The following is a 15,223-nucleotide window of genomic DNA, read 5'->3' on the forward strand; positions in this document are numbered from 1 at the left end:
AGCCTTGGCAGTAAACAGATCTGTGATCTCAGAGGCAATGAGGCACCGGGAGCGCTGGCAGGGCCGTGGGGAGCTCAGGGGCCAGGAGGCTGGGGGAGACTCCGGCTCTGAGCGGGGTCCATAGGGCTGGAGCTCCGGGTGTCCCAGCAGGTGCTGCCATGCCAGAGGGTGGAACTGGTGTGAAGCCGCTCGTGTGATGAAAACCAAACCCACCCTCTCTTGCTAGTCCAAGTTTCTTGGAGAGCAGGGGGTGGCGGAGGATGCGAGAGGGCGATGAGCGGTCCCAGGGACGACGGCCGCTGTCGCAGGGCAGTTCACATCGTCACCGAGCTGTGCCAGAAGAAAAGCCTGCCCAGCTTGGACCTGGACACCTGCAGGGAATTCCTCCTGCTGCCTTCAGACCAGAGCCTCATCATCTCCGAGCCAGGTACGGTCCCCTGCTCCCGTCTGGAGGGTGCCCGTGGAAGGCAGGAGGACTCTACAGGGGAAAGGAAATGTTTGGGATCCCTGTGTTAGACCTGAGGGATTGGTCTTGGCACCCTTGCTGGGAGGGTTATTTTCCTTTACACATGTTCCAAGGTGAAGTTTTGGGTGCAAGTACTGCCTCACCTGTTGATGTGGAATGGGAATGCTGCACGGGGGGACAGTCGGGGTGTTCCGGGCTGGTTAATGAGATAAAGTTTCTGTGGAAGTTCCTTTTGCACAAACATGGAGTCCTGTCCTGTATAAAATAAAAACCAAACCAACAAAAAAAAGTAGTAAAGAGCCTGTTGAGGTAACTGAGGTGGCAGAAACTGTTTGCTGCTATCCCAATCTGAGAAAAGGAGGGACTTACATGGATTGCTTGGATTTTAGTTCACCAGTAAGGGATCTGAAGGTGCTCTCAGGTACGTGTTCTACTTTCTGTAAGAACTGCCTGAGTTGTTCCTCCTCAGGTTGTAGAGCCAGGGAGGGACACTGGTGTGTCAGTGATGAGTCAGGAGCAGGAATAATGCTCCGGGAGCAAAGAGGCATCTCTGTGTTGCAAAGGGGGAATTTTCCATACACTCCTGCTCACACCTCCTTGCTCCAGTAAGGTTCTTGCTATCATTTCAGGAGACATTGGCAGGGAAAGCTTGAGTCCCATGTGCTGAGGAGCAGAACCCCAAATCCCATGGTTTTTAGCATTATTGATGACCTGTATGTGTATTCCAACATTTTCAGAAGGATCCTTTTAAGGTTTCTGTAGGCAATGACCTGCCAACACAGGTGGGTTTCACAGCATCACTTCTCACAAACTCTTTCTCTCCTTCTGAGCACACTCTGCAGAGCCCCTGTGCAGCACAGTTGCCCATCAATCCCTGTCCAAGGCTTTCCTTCCCTTTTTCCTGCCCCCCTCATGCTGGCATGTGACTGGCAGCCAGGGCAGGTGTCACCAGGATTCCACCAGCTGTTGGTTTGCACTGGTGCTTCCAGCACTGTTTTGCTGGTATGTCCAGCCAAACACCTTCCTTTCACACCCCACTCTGCCTGTAACTAAATTCTCTTTTTAATAACTTTGTTTTATACCTGCTTGTTCTGGGGGCCTCTTGTCACAGCTGGTCATGTCCTTACACATCACATCCCATGCAGCTCTTTTCCTTATTGCAGATAACTTATTGTATCACTTCGGAATTCTTCACCTCAGCACCAAAATTAACATTTTCCTGACTCTGCAGCAGCAAGACCTGTGCTGCTCTTGTTCTGTCCACCCTGACATGACAGATGTGAATTTATTTGTGCAGCCTGTTCAGGACCTCGTGTTCAGGTCGCAATCACATCATCATCTGCCCTTAGCATTGCAAATTGTGTGCTCTGAGCTCTGGTTGGAGTGTCAGCCCCAGTGCCCTGGTGAGTTGTGCTGGGCTGGCTGCAGGAACAGCCAGGGCTGTTGTCTCTGCTCTGCATGACTGGGCCCATTTTTATGTCTAGACAGCACCGAGGATACACTCTGGGCCCGACATGTGCTAATATTTCTCAATACCTGGCTGTAAAACTGCTCCAGCACGGGAAAATATCTGCTTGCATTAAGTGTTAACTAATGTAGTTACAGAGGTACGAAACCTTTCCCATCAGTGTCTGGATGTTTATCTAATTATCTGCGATGCTGCTTTGTCCATTTTATCCTGAAGTCTTCTGTCAAGCAAATTTGCCCTGGGCTGCCTGGAGTCCTGTGTTCAGACCCAGCGAGCTCGTCCTCAGAAAGGCAGGCAGATAAAAAGTGTGGTTGTGTGAAGATGAGCAGATGGCACGAGGCATGTGCCATGTCAGTACCAAGGCAGAGGAGTCCTGGCTCCTGCTGAAGTGTCCCTGTGGGGACAGCACAGCCCTGGCAACCGAACACCAAGTTTGCTGGAGTCAAATTGGCCCTATTTGTCATCATCACGTGAAGTCTCGGGCTTCTTGGTCAGTTTGTTGCCTCCTGGATAAATCTATTAACTTCTGGCTGAATCAGCCTGGCTGGTCGAGTATCCTGGTGAAGTTGATGTTGAAGAAAGCACTGCCATGCTGCCAAAGCTGGGGGCCAGACTGCTCCTGCACAGCTCTGCCATCAGCCCCACAGGGGCAGTTTGGGTTTTTCTTCTGCTGTTTCATGTGTTGTTGGGGAACAGTATCCTCAGGGAATGCTGTGGAGTGGTGAAGAAATGAGCCAGGTATCACCAGCCTTCTTGAACTGCATCCAAGAGTGGAAAAAAACCCGTGAATATAAAAATATTACTGAACAGTTTATGTAAGAGTAAGGCTTTATGCAGTGATTATTTTTTTTTAAACCATTTTGGACTGAATGGTTTAAAGTGCTGCTGTGGACGAGGTAGATGCTCATCTGCTCTCTGTCCTTCGGGTTATGTAATAGCCGAATCTCCTCCTTAAAGTCAACAAGAGAAATGGAGCTGCAGCATTTCTCCTGTGTACACCCAACAAAGGAGGATTGCAGGGCTGCTGCTGCTGCTGGCAAGTCACCCAGCAGCTAAATATGTCAGAAAAATGAGGTGTTTGGCTGGGGAAGGTTTGGGTCCTGATGCGTCAGGGGGGTGTGAGGGGGAGCTTTGCCCGCAGTTTGGCCCTCGGCGGTGCCAGGAATAGAACTGATCTCTTGGCTGGGGGCCCTGAGATCGAGCGAGCTGCAGCAGCCTTTTGTTGTGCCTGTCTGAAACCCTCCCCCGGAGCTCCCTCCATCTGATAGCTCTCTTCCCTGCCAGGCCTCAGCTGTTGTGCAGGGATGCTGTGAGTGCCACCAGTGCACAGGCACAGTGCCTGTGACATGGGGACAGCATTTACCACTGCTGTGGTGTCCCTCAATGCGTGGACACGTCCCTTCTCTGCCCTAGAGGGGCAGTGGGAGCTCTTGGATGTTTGAGAGAGTTTGTGGTCCAGTCCCATAGAAGTGCAAAGCCCTTGGCTGTGGAGCAGGGGAGCCCCCACTGCCAGGACCCCTCAGCACAGTGAGCTGTCCCCCTTCCCAATTCCTCTTCCCGTGGGAGTGGAGCTGCAGCAGCCTTTGGGAAACAGGGAGTGGTCCAGTGCAGGGCCAGTTGGTCTTTGATGATCCTTGTGAGTCCCTTCCAGCTCAGGAAGGGATTCTTGAGCTGAATTCTGTGATTCTCTGATTCCCCATGGGCTGCTCTGAGCTCCTGCAGTGGAGTGAGCTCTCCCTGCCTGCTCCTGCCCAGGGCTGATCCAGGGGGATGAATTCTGTGGTCCTTGCTGAGGGAAGTTTGGTTCCAGCATCCCTGAATCCCTGGGAGCTGGGACTGTGTCGTGCCCTGCACAGCTCTCCCCACCATGAACTCTGCTGTGACTTGTCAGGTTGTTGCTGAGTTTGGACTGAATTTTGTTGCTGACTCACTCCCCAGATTCCCCTGAGCTGGGTCGTGCTCCCTGTGGATTTGCAGTGCCAGGTTTGGATGAGGACAGAGGCTGCCAGCCTGGGAGATCATGTGGAGGGATGGGATGGAAGGTTTGAGCTTGACTCATTCTGAAATGAATGTGCAGAGCTGTTGGAGTGGGACTAGAGGAAGTAGGTTTGGATTGGGTGTTAGAAAGTAATCCTTCCCTGGGAGGGTGGTGAAGCCCTGGAGCAGGTTCCCAGAGAAGCTGTGGCTGCTCCATCCCTGGAAGTGTCCAAGGCCAGGTTGGACACGACTTGGAGCAACCTGGGCTAGTGGAAGGTGTCCCTGCCCAGGGCAGGGAGTGTGGAACAAAGATAAGCTTTAAGGTTCCTTCCAACCCGAACCATTCTGTGATTCCGTGATTCTATGAGTGGAACAGGTGGCTTGTGATGCTGATTTAAGGGATGGTGCCTGGTTATGGGAGAGAATTTACAAAAGGATCAGAGCATATCCGGGAACAAACCCCTGGGTTTGATTCCCACCTGCTGCACTACTGTGCTGTGACTTTCTTTAAATAACCCAAGTTGGGTTTTTTTTCCTTAATGATCCATTTGTAAAACGCTTTACTTCCCTCTGGAAAGCTCAGGATGCAGTGGGTGATGGGCAGAGGGGCTGCAGGTTTTGTTCCCAAAGCCCCACGTCCCCAGCAGTCCCTGTTGATCTCAGCACAATGTGTGTACCCTCCTCAAACCCTCCCTTATGCACTGGCTCACCCCAACAAAATGCTCTTGTGCTTTCCTGGTGCAGGGGGTTCAAAGCTGAAGTGAGAGGATGGAATAGGACAGCTGGGGAAAACCAGAGGCGACTTTAGGATAATCTGTTTTCCCAGCACACGTTGCCAGCTGTCCTGGGCTCTCACCCCCAATAATTCAGAGCACATTTAGTGTTTTGCCCCTTGTGTGAACTGTTCTTTTTGAACTCTCAGTACAGCTCGTACAGCGCTGAACATCCTCCTGGCACTTGGCAAAGACTATTAAAATGTTAAACCAAGCACAGAACTGTTCTTGCTGCGGGCAGAAAAAGGGGTGAATTTCCTTGCAATAGAGGATTTTTCATTGCGGGAATGTTGGTGCAGAAAGACCATTTTTATATTGAGAAATTGCTTCTGGAGTATTTTTCTTGGGAAAAAAAAATTATCCCTTGATAGGATAGTTTGACTAATGGGAAAACTGATTACACCCCCATTCATGGATATGGGATGGCTGCAGCCACTACCTGTGAAATATGGGCACGTCTGGAATTTACTCACCAGCCGTAATAACAGTTTTCTGAATCACCATTCAAGTGGATTTTAAGTCAATATAGCAGTAAACATGCTCAAAACCACCCAAGCAAAGCTAATATTATCCACTGAAGCTTATGTTTCCTGAGGCCAGGCATGTGAGGAGTTGCTCCTTGGGGCAAATATCCTTCTTATCACGGAGTAATGCACTTGTAAAATGGATCTTGCCTTTCCTCCCAGGAAAGAGCCAGCCAGAGCTACGTGCAGCAGATTTGCTCTTTAGATCAAGTAAACCAGGTTTGTGCTCAGGTCCTGGAGGTATCAGGTTCAGACCTTGCTGCCAGGAGGAAGGTTTGCAAAACTGTATTGGAATAGGGTTGAAACCAGCTGTGTAAATGTAGGAAAAATGGATTAAATCGCCTGTCTATGGACACGTGTCTGTGCTTATGTATTGTGTGCGGATCTGTGACTATCCAGCTGCCTCTGGCTCTGCTCTGTGACGGTCCTGGTAAATAAAATGCACCTCTGGAGCTGCGTGGAGTGTGCGTGTTCAGGAGCCCTGTGAGCACCTCTCTGCATAGGCGCAGGTTTGCAGCCGCCTGATTGCTGCTGGTTGATTCATCCCCGAGGCAGAGCGGGGAGGCTGCTCCTGTTTGTAGATTTTTGCGGACCGGGGGAGCCTGTTCCGATGCAGCTGCAGTAGCCTCATGCATAGTCAGGGATCAGCATCTCCAACTCCATAGAAACAGGCGGCGGGATCGCTGCTGGTGTTAATTGATGCTCGAGCAGGCTGAGGGCAGCGACCAGGGACCGCGCTGAGGAGCTGCTGCCGCGCTGGTAAGTCCACATTTCTGAAGTTACTTTAATAATTCTTTGCCTTTTTTTTTTTTTTCCTCTCAACATGGAGCCGCTTATCCTTAAGAAACATTTTGCTTCAGCAGTTTCTGCCTTCGCCGCCGAAACATTTTCTCCTGCTCTCAGTCTCCTCCCGACGTTTCTCACCGAAACCCAGCGTGTGCTTCCAGCTGGTTCAAACCAGGGCGCACACACACACACACACACACACACAGCCTGGCTCCGATCTTCCCCGCCGTTCCGTGGGATGGCTCTGGGAAGGTGGTTGGCGTTTTTGTGTTTGCAGGTGTTTGTTGCTTGACATCTTTGCCGTGCTGGAGTCGCTCCGTGCGCCGTGTGCGCCGTTTGCTGCACACACCCCGTGTGCTCGCCGGCAGCCGGAGCCTCTCACATGTGTGTCTTCACAAAACAGACCCACAACAGGGTCTCACGCCTCATACAATTTGTTATTTAACTACAGTTTCGACTACCCTTGTTTTTCTTACCTGTTTCTTCTTACTGTTCCCCGTTTCTAGGTCCAATCACATATTCTTCCTCAGGACCCCGGGTTTCCATCTCATCTTGGTTAGGCAGCTTTTTCTGGCTTTAATGTTTCCTATTTCTTTTTCAAGGGTGATAATACATATTTTTCCTTCCTATCTGCATATGGTAAAATCAGGGAGCTCGTCTGCAACAGCCCTTATTGCTTCAACCCAGTGGACTCACTAACAGAGCAATCACGCTGGCAGTTGTTTGGGAGAGATGCAATTAGTCTCTCTGCCATGTATTGTCTTTAATTATACTTGTACCTTGCAAAATGGCATCCTGGAGGGTCAGGGAGGGGATTTTTGGAGTGATTATTAACTGTACAATTCACCAGCCTGGGGAATAAAGAAAGTTATCCTTCAGGGTGTCTCCCAGGTAGCGGAGCCGCAGATGCTGATTGAGGGTGTCTTTATGTTTAGTTCAGTTTGTTGTGCTGTAGCAGGTTCACGTTTGACAACATCACAGGAAACTGTGCAGCAAAGCCTGAAGGCAGGATGCCAGGAGCATGGTTCATACAAGCCCTTTCCAAGCCATCATTAAGACACACAGCCCTAGACTGTTTGGTTCCATGGAATAATAATTGCCCAGGAATTCTAGCACAGCTGTGCCTGTGGGATTGCATTACTCTGGTTTTCTCTGTGTGTTTGTAGCTGCTGCAAAGCAGTGAATACACTTGTGTGACACAGTGTGAGGTGAGCACAGAGAGCACCTCCTCATTTTATCCTCTCCAGATGCAGCACTTCATCTCTCGGATGCTGGGGAGCATTTGCTCGGAGTTATTTGATCCCAGGTCTGAATCTGGGCTCTGGTCAAAACGTTCATTTTGGCAGGATTGTGAGCTGCAGGGTGTGGAGTGATAAGAATCACTGGAAAAGGGAATCTCAGAACCCATTTAATCAATGTGGGGGATCAGGCAGCCCAGCCTGCACACACCACTGCCGCCGAGCACATTTGAGGGGTTAAAGATCCCTGCCTTTGTTCCAAGCTAATGGAAGCAGCAGCAGCAGCTAATGACAGGAGCAGAGCCTTTCGGGGAGGAAGTTCCCTCATCATTCAGCGCAGCTTGAACAAAGAAATGCTCTTTTCCAAACCTCTGCATTTCAGAGCAGGGTCCCTGTACCAGCCGTGGGGCCCAGGCAGGTGGGGCCTTCCTGGCTGCTCCCTCTGCATCCTGAGCAGTGCAGGACTCACTGGTGCTGCTCTGCCACTCAGACCCACTGACTGTTGTGTGCTGGGTCTTATTGGCACGACAAGTTGAGAGAGAGAGAGAGACAGAGGGCATGACATGAGCTTATGTGATTGTTTTGGGTCTAGGTGCCTTCATTTGGCAGCCTGAGGACACTGGTCTGGGTATCACCCAGCCCTTGCAGCCCCTGGAGCCAGGGGACTTCTGGATGAATCCTGCATCTCTAGTTTTGGGTCTCTGGTGTGGCAGATCCGGGCAATGAAGCTCCTCCAGGATGCTGCGTGAGCTCAAGGAACCCCTTGTGCTGGAGGAGCTCCATGTCCTGGGCAGGGGCCACTCAGGAAAGTCTCTGGAAAGCTTTCTGTGCTGCCTTGTCCCACAGTTGGGATCTTCTGCCCACCCTGGCTGAGCACTGCCTGGATTGCATTGCTGGGCTGCCAGCACTGGGATGGGGGTCAGCACTTGTGGAGGGCTGGGGTGGGGAGAGACCCCAGTTCTGCTCCCAGTTAAACTTCATCCTGAGATCTTCTCAGGGCAGCCTGATTTTAGTGACTTTTTGAGCCAAAATGGAGTCCAAGAGAGAGCTGCAGGGAAGCCTTTCCCTAAAAATGAATCCCACAGTAGGAAGTGAGCGACAGCAAGGTGGAGAGTGTGGGCACAGAGGCACTGCTGACCTGTGCTGGTGCCTCACAACAGACACAGTTTTGACCAAGTTTTTGAAGGGAAATTTTAAGGTCTTTAGTTGTTTAAGGGAGACAGAGCAACAGCAAAGAGCTTTTACTTGTTTCATTTGCTTCACATCCTGAAATGCAGCTGGATTTTTGCATCCCAGAAATGTCTGGATTCCCGTGGTTTCCTCTCTGCCTGGCTCTGCTCAGCTTCAGGTCTGAATAGAGGCTTCCCTTTATGTGGAACAGGCTCCACAAGGTTCCTCTGGCACTCAGAGCTCAGCTCAGGCCCTGTCTGTGCAGAGTCACATCACAGGAGGAGGATGATGCTCAGAGTCAGGGATTTAACCTCAGCCCGGGTCACTGTGTGTGTTCAGCACCACCAAGTTGTTTACAGATGTTGCTACAGCATATTGTGATAAAATGTCATGGGATTAGCACACAGCCCTGTGCAATAATTGCAGGCAGTGTGGCTTATAATAGTTCATTAGCTTGTCATCGCTTAGGCAGAAAGCAATGACAACTCTTACAATCACATTTATAATGCTCCAGAGAACAGTTGATTAAGTCAGAAAGTGACATAAATCACCGGGAAATGTTTCCTTCGGCTTGAAAAAGTTGGGGTTTTTTCCTGTTTTTGTCACTTCTGATAACAGAAGTGCTGTGTTTCTGACAGCCCAAAGTTCCCCTTTGGGCTGCACACGCCAGCAGAAGTTTCAGTGACAAACGTGCCTTGGACACAGCCTGGAGGGAGAGGCCAAATCAGTCAATAACCACTGAATACCAACATTTTTGGTCTTCAGGAGCCTATGATCTGTCCCCTCCAGCCCAGCTGTTCTGCTGGGGCACAGCCCCACTGAGTGGGTGTTAGTTCTTGTCTCTGCTGTGTCTCTCAGCACAAAGCCCACGGTTACCAGTGGGCGAGGTGACAGTGGGAGAAAGGAGTTTTGTCTGCAGATCCCTCTGGGAATATCAAGCTGAGGATGGGTTAAGGACTGTCCATAGGCAGAGCCAACATCTGAGAGGATGGCTGGAACATTGGATTTGGTATTACAGCTCAGCAGAGGTGTGGGCTGGGTGGTATTTCATAGCTGTGCTTTGGCTGTTCAGAGCCTGCGAGGGCAGAGGCTTCTCCTGCCTGGAGCAGCCATGCAGAGGGCTTGTGCTTGTCAGCTGTTCAGGATATTTTGCTTTTTTTGGGGGGGCAATTAACTCTTTCTCCATTCTATTACAGTGAGCAAGGCACAAGCTCCAGGCTACCAAACTCTCATCTTACATCACATCCCTTTCTTTGTGTTTTGTGCACTTTCATTTGGTCAGAGTCGATGATCTTGGAGGTCTTTTCCTTAATGATTCTATGATTTGTATGTGTTTATTTATTCTTTTTTTTTTCTTTTTTGCTATGTATACATACAGGGCTCTAAAGTGCCTCATGGTTGACTCTGCACTTAAAAATCACGTTTGGTCTTTCCCTCTGAATGATTTTGTTCAGATTTTCCCTCTGCTTTTTTAAACTCTGCCGGGGGCTGGAGCAGCTCCTGTGACTGAGAGTATTTGCTGCCTCTTCCCTGGATGATAGAAGGGCCAAACCATGAACTGAAGAACACCAGGTAGCAAAGGGTGTGGCAGTGTCTTTTCTCTGTTTAATGCACTTGTCTAAGCATCTCTCTTAGACCCTGAGCTGTGACAGTCCCCAGCGAGGGACCAGGCCTGGGGTGCAGAGAGGACGAGGACAGCGCAGGCATCGCCTCCTCCGAGCCAAGACACAGCAGGAGCTTCAGCTGTAGCCTGGATATGTAGGCAAGAATAAAAACAACTCTCTTTCCTTCTTGCAGGCAGGGCACAATGCAGGTGACTGCTCAGGGCTGTCCCAGGAGCCCATCCTCTCACAGCCATGAGGAGCCACAGGCTCCAACATGACATGGGAAAGCCTGGAGGCTGTGGTTGTTGGAACAGAGATTTATTCCATGTGCAAATGTATGGCTTAAATATTTTCTCCTTAATTATAATTTGAACTGGAGTTTATAACATTTGGGAATTTGCAAGTACTGGCAGTCACAAGCTTTCCAGGGAAGCAAATTCTCATAGAAAGCTCTTCTCTGTGGTGACCAGGACACGACCTGATGGAACAGCTGGAGCTGTGTCAGGAGGGGGTTAGGCTGGATATCAGGAAAATGTTCTTCCCCCAGAGGGTGGTTGGGCACTGAACAGGCTCCCCAGGGCAGTGGTCACAGTCCCAAACCTGTCAGAGCTCAAGGAGTGTTTGGACAATGCTCTCAGGCACATGCTGGGATTTTGGGGTGTCCTGGATGATCCTTGTGGGTCCCTTCCAACTCAAAATATTCTGTGATTATAAATTATGCAATAGTTAAAGGAACAAAACCTTGGCTGAAATTGTCCATGTCACACATTCTAGCTCCTTTCCCAGCCACAGAGCCACATCCCCATAAGAAACACAGTAAATGGTGGGAAAAGCCCTGGCATTGCCTAATGAAGGAAGTTTTGCCTGGATGGGAATGATGAGGCTGCTGTTTGCACTTGGGCCATAGATCACAGACACTTGAAATGCTGGATCCCTGCAAGGTCTCCATATGAAGGAGGTTGTCTCCATCCTTGCAATAATGAGATGGTTTGAGTTTTATAGTCTTATATAATTACTCTCAAAATAGCTTCTGATTCATCCTCCCCTTTGAAGCTTATAGTTTGCATTCCAATAAGCCCTTGCATGGCAGGAACCCTGTGGTAGCAGCAAATTAATTTTTAAGAAGTTTTTTGCTGTCTAACTGAAACTTTGGCATATCCAGTTTGAATATTCCTGTCCTTGTCTCCCCATGATCCGTTCCACAGCTCGGTGTGTGCAGGAGATGAGGAGGCTCCATCAGGGTTCCTGGGGAGCCTGTGCTGGCAGGAGGAGGCTGGTGGGAGCTGATAGTACAGGACTCAGTGTCCAGGGCCTGGGGAAACACAGGAAAAGGAGAAATCTCCTTTCAGCTTCCAGGGAGGCATTTCTTCCAGGGAGACTCTGTGGCTGGAGGGTGCTCTGGGCAACCTGGTCTGGTGGAAAGTGTCCCTGCCCATGGCAGGAGGTTTGAATAAGATGATCCTTAAGGTTCCTTCCAGCCTAAACCATTCCATGTTTCTGTGATTCTATGAGTGCCTCCTCTCACAACATCCAGCTCATGAGCATTCCCAGCATTCCCACCCCTCTGCTGCTTTCAGAGGGGAGTTTGCCTTTGAGCTCCATGTGATGAGCTCAGTGTGGAAGTTTTCAGTCTGTGAAAACTTGTTGTCAATTCAGATTCACCGCTCTGTCTTCAGTGGGATTGCTTGTGGTTGATGTAGAATAACAAAAGAAGTGGATTATTACTTACATGACCAAGAGAAAAAAACCACTCTGATTAGTTTCTCTGTTGACCAGTGACAGGACCCGAGGGAATGGATGGAGCTGTGTCAGGGGAGGGTTATTAGGAAAAACTTCTTCCCCCAGAGGGTGGTTGGCACTGAACAGGCTCCCCAGAGCAGAGATCATGGCCCCAGACCTGCCAGAGCTCAAGGAGTGTTTGGATAATGCTCTCAGGGACAGGGAGGGATTTTGGGGTGTCCAGTGCAGGGTCAGGAATTGGACTCAATATTCTAAAATTCTATGATTCTGTTTTTTTTTCGGGTTGAGTCATGGTACCAGCTATTTCTGTGACTTCAATCCCTGTCCCACAAACTCTCAGGATATGTCACTGTCCTCAGCTGGGTGATGGTCCCTGTCCTCCTACAAGGGATCCTGGCAAGCATCCAAGCTCTGGTGGGTCTGAGCAGGGTGTCTGTAGGTGTGGGTAGAGCCATAAGTGAGTCCTGACCTGTGCTCCTGGTGCTGGGATCACTCCCTGCACAGGAGCAGTTGGGAAGGTCTAAGAAAACAGACCTGTGACCCTCAGACCCGAAGGTGATCGATGTCCCCGGTGCTCTGGGGTCAGATGTGGTGCTCTGCAGCCCTTACCACCTCCCACAGCATGAGATAACGTCTGAGGGGTGGCAGGAGCTCTGCTCCACCCAGAATTGTGGTCTGACCCGGTCCTTTAACATCTGCTGAGCACTTGATGAAATATTTTCCCCTCGCTGAGACCCACAGCTCTGTGATGGTGTTGGAGCAGCAGCTCCTGCGCTGCCAGGCTGCCTGGGAAAGGCGAATTGACGGCAGTTAGACTTTGAAGTGACAGCTCCTAATGACTTGTCTAGCTCAGGAATATTTCAGGGCATATTCCTGTAGCTCCTGGCTGCCTGGAGAACGCCACCAGTAAATCAGGAAGTTGCTGAAGTTTCAAATGACAGCCAAATGGCAGCGAGGGGGCCTGAAATGTGACAATGAAGCCACCAGCAGGGGACTGGCACACTGGACACCGTCCCAGCAAACACAGGCAATCAGGGAGTGGGCTTGCAGTGCCTCCCTCCCGCTGCCACGCTCTCTGCAGCCCCCGGTGCCCACTTAGCTCTGGGCTCTGTAAACACAGCTGCCAGCTGATACAGGGATTGGAGCTGTGTGGGGTGACAGGGACAATCTGATCTTTTTCATCTGCTCTGTTACCATTCCCGAGGCTTGGAGAGGGGATAGGGAGCTGGCTGAGAACTGCTCTCTGCTGCACTGCAGTCGCATCTCATCCAGCTCAGCATTCCAGGATTTACAAGCCAGTTTCCTTTCCAGAATCCCTGTTGCAAAGGGCTCTGTTTGCTGCTGAGCAAACAGCTCAGCATCACCCCCCCGTGGTGCCCCTCAGGGTTTGCTGTGTCCCCAAAGGGGTCATTCCCATTTGTCTCTGTGGCCCCTGGTTTGGTTTTGGCTGCGATGCTGCTGCGGGGATCTAATATTTGGTTTCTGTTCCACCCAGTCCCTGTTCCTTCCTCCAAAGCTGAACAGCTTTGCTAAATAAACATGTCTATGTCTGAGGTTTAATGGAACCCTCTTCCCTCTCCGCAGCTGCTGCCCTCTGCTCCCCTCTGCCCACAGGCCTCTGAGATCCACCACAGCTTCTCGTGCCCAATTTCCAGCCCTCAGCTAATCAAACTCACATTGCTGATGCTTCTCAATTGAGAGAAAATGAGATCAGCAGTTGGTGGGTGCCTCACGTGGTCCGTTGTAGCCCCAGAGCTGCCTGTCTTCTCCTCCAGCAATAACTCTTGTAGTAATCCATCACTTGAGTGCGTGATCCCTACAAAGCCCTGCAGAAATAGAACAATATATTCTCACAAGCACTGTTGCAAGAGAAAAATGTAGCAGAAAATGGACAGAGGAGCCTGGAAATATCTGCTGGCGTGGTGTGAGCGATGGCTGGTGTATGACACTGGAAAACCAGTCATGCAAACAGTGCAGGAGAGGAGAAGGTACCATCACCCCCTGCCTCTGGGATCTGCCATCTCCTGGAACTGCTCTGCTCTTCCAGGACTATTTGGGGGGGAAGATGTTACATGCTCCGAGTAGTAGCTCAGAATAGCTGGGAGCTGCTGAAGGAAACCCAGTGGGGAGCAAATCAGCCCAAGCTCTCCAGGTTTTCCATGAGCAACTGGAGAACCTACGAGTTAGAGCCCCTTGCAGGGAATCACAGAATCACAGAATATGCTGAGTTGGAAGGGACCCACAAGGATCATGGAGTCCAACTCTTAGCTCTGCACAGGACCCCTTTGCTCTTGGTAGGATCAGTTTTGAGGCTGTGTCTGGGTCTGTGCATGAGGATGGAGCTGTGGGACCAACTGTGCTGTGGTGACAGCACTGCTGGTACCCAACATCAGTGGAGGGTCAGGTCAGGGTGTCCCCTCTGCCTTGGTGAGAAGCTCCAGGGCCTGAGAAAGGTGTCTGTCCCCTTGCAGGTGTCACAGAGCTGGGAGAAGGGGACAGTTGAGTGGTGGCCACTTCAGCTGAGCTCCTCCAGCATCACTCTGTCCCCACACAGCACCTCTGCCTGCAGCACTGAGTGTTTCCAGCCCATCAGACGTCCACTCGTGGTATTCCAGCTTCCTTTAAATACAACAGGTAGCTGGAATGACTAATGGATGCTGGAGTGCTGAGAGAGCCATCAAGTGTGTTTTGTTTTCTCTATGGGGAGTGGGTGGAAGGAAAGCTAAATTACATCTTCAGGATATTAAATATAACTCTTCACATTAAACTCGGAGTTAGCCATGAATCTCTTTAATGGCAGTGCAAGCTGCTTCACAGCAGTAAAAGTCAATGTTGCCACAATTAGACCACTATTGTCTTGCAGTTAACAGACTGCTGTAATCATGACTTTGTCATATTATTAATCACTTTCTGTTTGGACTTTGCTAATTATCCCCTTTGGTAACTCAGTTTGGGTATTATGGAGTCATCAGGGACATCAAGCTGAAAGGTAGTTGGACCATATCTCTTAATTAGTTCCCATCCAAGACGAAACAAAATGGGTGATTTTACTGATGAGCTGCTCCCTGAGTCCACAGACACCGGGGTGAGGAGTGCTGGACTAACCATGGAATGATTCCCTCTTCCTCAGTTTGCTTTTAGCTTCACAGTTTTATTGCCCCACTGGCTCTTCGTCCTTCCCTGGGCCTTTACTCTTTGATTTAAAGGCAGTAAAAAGCAGTGACCTTCTTGGAAATTTTACAGTTTTGAGCCATTCTGTGAGTTTTTTGGTAAGGTTCAGTAGCAAGGGGTTTAGATGTCACAAAATGGGTAAAAAACAAAAACCAATAAGCCAAGTCAGGGCAGAAATGAGATCATTTGTGGGTGGCATTGATGGGATTCAGTCTCCTTGATGCTCTTGGCATCCCTGTTGCTTGCTTTCGGCTTCAGGTCTTTTTTGTGGTGTTTTGGTAACAAGTGGGTTGTATAATAAATATA

The 15,223-nt window shown here is 50.1% G+C and overlaps 1 protein-coding gene across 1 annotated transcript in view; it reads left to right on the top strand.

Annotated features, from left to right (window-relative positions):
* The window catches only part of SYT6 (synaptotagmin 6), a 35,813-nt gene continuing 20,590 nt past the window's right edge, over positions 1 to 15,223 (top strand). The window contains exon 1 of the mRNA XM_027695297.1: positions 1 to 427. Within this exon, the coding sequence (XP_027551098.1) occupies positions 274 to 427 (154 nt within the window). The 5' untranslated portion in view covers positions 1 to 273. The remainder of the gene's footprint in view (positions 428 to 15,223) is intronic.

The sequence above is a fragment of the Neopelma chrysocephalum genome, unplaced genomic scaffold (assembly GCF_003984885.1).
Source record: "Neopelma chrysocephalum unplaced genomic scaffold, ASM398488v2 Primary Assembly neopelma1_100, whole genome shotgun sequence".
Classification (NCBI taxonomy): Eukaryota; Metazoa; Chordata; class Aves; order Passeriformes; family Pipridae; genus Neopelma; species Neopelma chrysocephalum.